Below are 4,815 nucleotides of genomic sequence, written 5' to 3' on the forward strand. Positions count from 1 at the left end.
TCCTTCCCCTTTCTTTTTTTTTTTTTTGCGGTACATGGGCCTCTCACTGTTGCAGCCTCTCCTGTTGCGGAGCACAGGACCCGGACGCGCAGGCTCAGTGGCCATGGCTCACAGGCCCAGCGGCTCCGCGGCTTGTGGGATCTTCCCGGACCAGGGCACGAACCTGTGTCCCCTGCATCGGCAGGCGGACTCTCAATCACTGCGCCACCAGGGAAGCCCCCTTCCCCTTTCTTTGGTAACAAAAACTCACTCTCTATTTGGAGAACTGCCCCTCCCCTTTCCATCCCCCTCAGGGCTCTGCCCAGTGCAGATCATGAGTAGGGGTCTGGAGGACCCAAACTAAGTCAACCTGAGTTTCTTGATTGGGAATTTGAATCTTGAGTGGATTCCCTGTCTGCTCCACAAGCTGACTCCAGGGCTGTCGCACATCTGACCTTGATCCAGAGCTGTGAGCCCCTTCCCAGAACTGCGATGCCTCTGTTTGTGGCTTATGTAAAGGGAATGTGTTACAGGGAAGGTGGCCATGAGCGGCTGGCAACACTAGGACTGATGCAGTTTTATAGCTTCAATCACAGATAGAAACAGCTCCTCGGTTCCAGTTTCTTCCCAGGCCCCCTAGTCTTGACTTGTGAGAAGGGAACAGAAGGGTGGGGAGAGAAGGAGGGGTCAGGATGAGCTCATGGGGAAAAGTGGTTTTAAACACTGAGTTCCCTAAAAATAAGAGAAGATAGCGCTCCTTTAATCAATGGCATTTCCATGTCTCTGGAATTGGGTGGGTTTCTCTCATTTTGAGGGTCTCCTGGCTGGTTCCTCCAGCTGCTCTTCTCTACGCCACCCTCAGTGCTATAAGGGGGAGTGACAGGGGGTGGCTACACAGGCTGAGCACCTACTGTGTGCCAGGCACTTCTATGGGGTTTCACATACACTGTCTTATTCAATCCTCATTTTACTAAGAGCTATCAACCTCTTTGCCTCGATAAAAAAACTGAGGCTCACAGAGATTACAAATTCAAATAACTTGTCCAAGGTCACGTAGCTAGTTATGGTGAGTTTTGAAGCCAGGATAAAGGCAACCCAGTCTGGGGCCTCCCCAGCGGGGCCGTCTTCCACCTCTGGGTTGGGGAAGGGGTGCTTTGCTACAGTGAACAGGCCTTCAGGGAAAGCTGCTCTGGTCCCACAGCTGAGCACACTCAGGCAGCTGTGCCCTTCCCAGCCTTCAGCCCAGGCCATCAGAGGCTCACGAGACCCTCATCCTCAGCCAGGACTAACGACAGCTTGTGGCCACACGTGGCCTGGGGTGGGGGACGGGGTGAGTGGAGCATTAACTAAAGTGGTGAGTCCTTAATGCTGGAATTGCACATGTTAAATGAAGTGGAAAGGAACGGGAGAGAGTTGCTGGAGAAGGACTTCCTAAGCGCCCCTAAATCACTCCTGCAGGCACCCCCGGTGGGAGGGTGGGAGGGCGGTACACCTGGAGTGAGAACACACACCCCTCGGCCAGGGGTCGCAGGGCTGGTCGCAGGCCCAGGGCCCCGGCCCCACCTGAAAATCCCCGAGGGGACCTGGGAAGGTTGAGGGTGGGGAAAGTGGGCCCCCTCCTCACGCGAGCCTGATACTGCCACATACCTGGGTTTGGGTGAGGTCAAAAGCAGGGCCCAGACTGGGGTGAGGCAAGAGAGGTGTCTAGGATGCAAAATTTAAGGACGTGCTCACACTCTAGGTGTCTCAGTTGCCTCACCCTAGTCCCAGCCCTGCCACAGAGCTCAGGGCGCCAGAGGTGAATACAGCAGCGACGGCAGCTAACGTGTACAGCTCATGTGCCGAGCCCTGCCCCAGGCTATGTGTCTTATGTATACAACATATGTTAATTCACTCAACTCTCGCACCTCTTATCAGTTGACAGATAAGGGGACAGATTCAGAACAGATAACTTGCCCAGCTAATAACTCGTACAGGTAACAGTGTCCCAGAGTTCCCACTCTTAACAATGCTGCCGTATGAGCACCCCCCGCCCAACACACACACACACACACACACACACACACACACACACAAGGCACCAGGTGCCAGGTGGTGCCCAGCTACCTTATCAGGACCCACTCCAGCAGATTGGCCACAGCTGGGTCTCTGCCCACGGCAGGCCCTCCGGGACTGGGAAGGTGGGTCACGTGTGGGTGAGGCCCCTTTTATAGCCCCACCACCCCCTCTGGCTCTGTCTTTTGCCACCTGACCTGCCGGCCACTACCTACGCCAGCTGTGCCCACTCATCATGGAGAAGGTCCTCGTCCTCCTACTCCTTGCCCTCGCGGTAGCCTATGCGGTCCCCGACCCCCGGGGAATCATTATCAACCTGGTAAGAGGGTCTTCAGGGCAGGAGTCATCTGAACCCCGAGGTGGGAATTCTTTTTAAGCTTGGACCTTGACCTCTGGGTGGGTCAAGTTGTCCCCACGTGGGGCTACCCAAGGGCTGGGAGGTAAGGCGTCTCTTCCTTTACTGCCCATTCCTGTCCCACGCCCCTTCCCCAGGGGCCCCAGAGAAGGTTGATCGGCACGGAGCATGCTCAGAGCAGCGGTTCAACCTGGCTGAGAGCACTTTATAAAATTCCAGAGCGGAATTCCCTTGCAGTCCAGTGGTTAGGACTCAGTGCTTTCACTGCCACGGTTCCATCCCGGGTTAGGGAACTAAGATCCTGCAAGCCGTGGCGCAGCCAAAAAAAAAAAAAAAAAATCCAGAGCCCTGGGGTCCTGCCCCAGAAACTCTGGCTCAGAAGGTTCAGTAGTTTAAAAAGCTTCCCCAGTGATTCTGGCTTCTGACCTAGGCTGACCAGACCAGCTCCAAATGCCTCAGGAATACTTCCGTATTTAGTCCTCATAAGAGCCACGTGAGATAGGTACTATTCTGATCAACCCCATTTCCAAATGGAAAGCTGACACAGGGGAAGATTCAGTCACCTGCCTGAGGTCACACAGCTGGAAAGTCTTGAGCAGGGGTTGGTGCCCGGGCTGGCAGGCTCCAGAGCCAGGCTCTCACCACTGCCCACGCTGCCTCTCCACCAAGGGCACAACTGCAAAAGCCCTTTGGGTTAAGAACTCAGTTCACAGGTTCTTAACTCAGGGCCATGCATGGACTCGGAGGGTCCGGGATGCCCCTGAGATTTATTTGTAAGAGTCTGTGGGGGGAGGAAGGGAGGAGTTTTCCAGGGAGAGAGGGTCCTCAACCTTCACAGGCTCCTCGAGGGATTGGGGGACACAGAGGTTTGGAGACCCTGTTTGCGGGCCACAAGTGGCCATTCCAGATGGGAACTCTGAGGCATAGGGTGGGCCAGTGACTTGCCCAGGGTCACCCAGGGAGTTGGTAGCACAGCCAGTCCTAGAAGCCAGGTGTCCTGTCCCCGGCCCGGGGCTGCTTCTCTGGCCACACTGCCCACTTCTTACGTGGGTGGATGGGAGGTCGGAGTGGGAGGAGAGGCCGCCAGCCCCAGGGGTTGGATTCCTTCACACATGCCTCCCCCAACCGGGTAGTGTGTGGCGAGGTGGGGCTCTGGGTGGAGAAGGGATCAAATGGAGGTGGGTTTGGGCTGATGGGTTTCCCCTGGCAGGAAGAGGGCGAACTCTGCCTGAACAGTGCCCAGTGCCGGAGCAAGTGCTGCCACCGTGATACCGGCCTGAGCCTGGCCCGCTGCGCACCCAAGGCCAGAGAGAGCAGCGAGTGCTCCGCCTTTGTGAGTGCCGAGTGCCGGGGCGGGGTGGCGGCGGGGAGGACAGCTCCGAGGCGGAGGGCCCTCGAGGCTTGGGGGGCGGGGGGGGGGGGGGAATCAGGGAGGGGGCTCCGTCTGGACACGGAACGTTGAGATGAGAGGGAGGTCAGCAGGCTTCAAAGCCCTTTCCCATCCCATCCCCTCTCTTGACCCTCACCACGGACCAGTGAGATGGGTGGGGCAGCCATCTGTTATCCCTGTTTCATGCATGGGTAGCTAGAGGCTTCCCAGAGAGAGCAAGTTAGTAAGAGCAAGCGAGCCACACAGCAGAGACCAGAACCCAAGTCCTCCAGGCCCACAGCGGCCCCTGGGGAGGCAGTCAGGAGAAGCACCACCTGAAAGGGGCAGGGCAGGCGATGCCCAAAGTGGCTCCCACAGCGTGTGACTCCACTGGCTCCGTATCTCTGCAGACTCTCTATGGGGTTTACTACAAGTGTCCCTGTGAGCGCGGTCTGACCTGTGAGGTGGACAAGACCATCGTGGGCTCCATCACCAACACCAACTTTGGCGTCTGCCTCGATGCTGGCCGCTCCAGAAAGTGAGGACACTCACCCAGGCTGGCACGCCACAGGGCGCTCGTCCTCCACCACCTTTCCCTGGCTGGCCGCCCCTAGACCGGCACCTCCGTCTTCTAATTGGATTCTTGGTAATTAAAGCCCCTCTTGCAAACCTTCCCCAGGCTCCTGGATGTTCTTGCTGAATCGGCGTCTTCCTTGATGTTACGTCAAGCTTTTTGCTCCATCAGGGCAGGTGTCCTCCGAGAAGGAGGAATGGGTCTGGGGCCAGGCAGGATGGGGCTGACAGACTGGAGACAAGGTTGTGCAACAGGCCCAGCCAGGCTGGGAATGTTTCCATTTCTTCATCTGCTTCTTTTTTTTTTTTTAATTTATTTAATTTATTTTAGTTTCGGCTGCATTGGGTCTGTTGCTGCATGAGGGCTTTCTCTAGTTGCGGTGAGTGGGGGGCTACTCTCCGTTGCAGTGCGCAGGCTTCTCATTGCGGTGGCTTCTCTTGTTGCGGAGCACGGGCTCTAGGTGCATGGGCTTCAGTAGTTGTG

The 4,815-nt window shown here is 56.8% G+C and overlaps 1 protein-coding gene across 1 annotated transcript; it reads left to right on the forward strand.

Moving 5' to 3' along the window:
- Nucleotides 1–2,178: 2,178 nt before the first annotated feature.
- On the forward strand, nt 2,179–4,390 carry CLPS (colipase). The gene is made up of 3 exons (XM_079934153.1): nt 2,179–2,353; nt 3,600–3,722; nt 4,169–4,390. The coding sequence occupies exons 1-3, from the start codon at nt 2,270–2,272 to the stop codon at nt 4,298–4,300; spliced, it is 339 nt and encodes a 112-aa protein (XP_079790279.1). The 5' UTR covers nt 2,179–2,269; the 3' UTR covers nt 4,301–4,390.
- The last annotated feature ends 425 nt before the right edge of the window (nt 4,391–4,815 follow it).

The sequence above is a fragment of the Stenella coeruleoalba genome (assembly GCF_951394435.1).
Source record: "Stenella coeruleoalba genome assembly, chromosome: 10".
In the NCBI taxonomy this organism is placed as follows: domain Eukaryota; kingdom Metazoa; phylum Chordata; class Mammalia; order Artiodactyla; family Delphinidae; genus Stenella; species Stenella coeruleoalba.

What these genes read in the sequence shown, in the direction of transcription:
- CLPS (XM_079934153.1), top strand. Translation starts at nt 2,270, where the DNA reads ATGGAGAAGGTCCTCGTCCTCCTACTCCTTGCCCTCGCGGTAGCCTAT. An exon ending in GGGGAATCATTATCAACCTG is followed by an intron (nt 2,354 to 3,599) that starts GTAAGAGGGTCT and finishes TTCCCCTGGCAG; the next exon opens with GAAGAGGGCGAACTCTGCCT. An exon ending in GCAGCGAGTGCTCCGCCTTT is followed by an intron (nt 3,723 to 4,168) that starts GTGAGTGCCGAG and finishes GTATCTCTGCAG; the next exon opens with ACTCTCTATGGGGTTTACTA.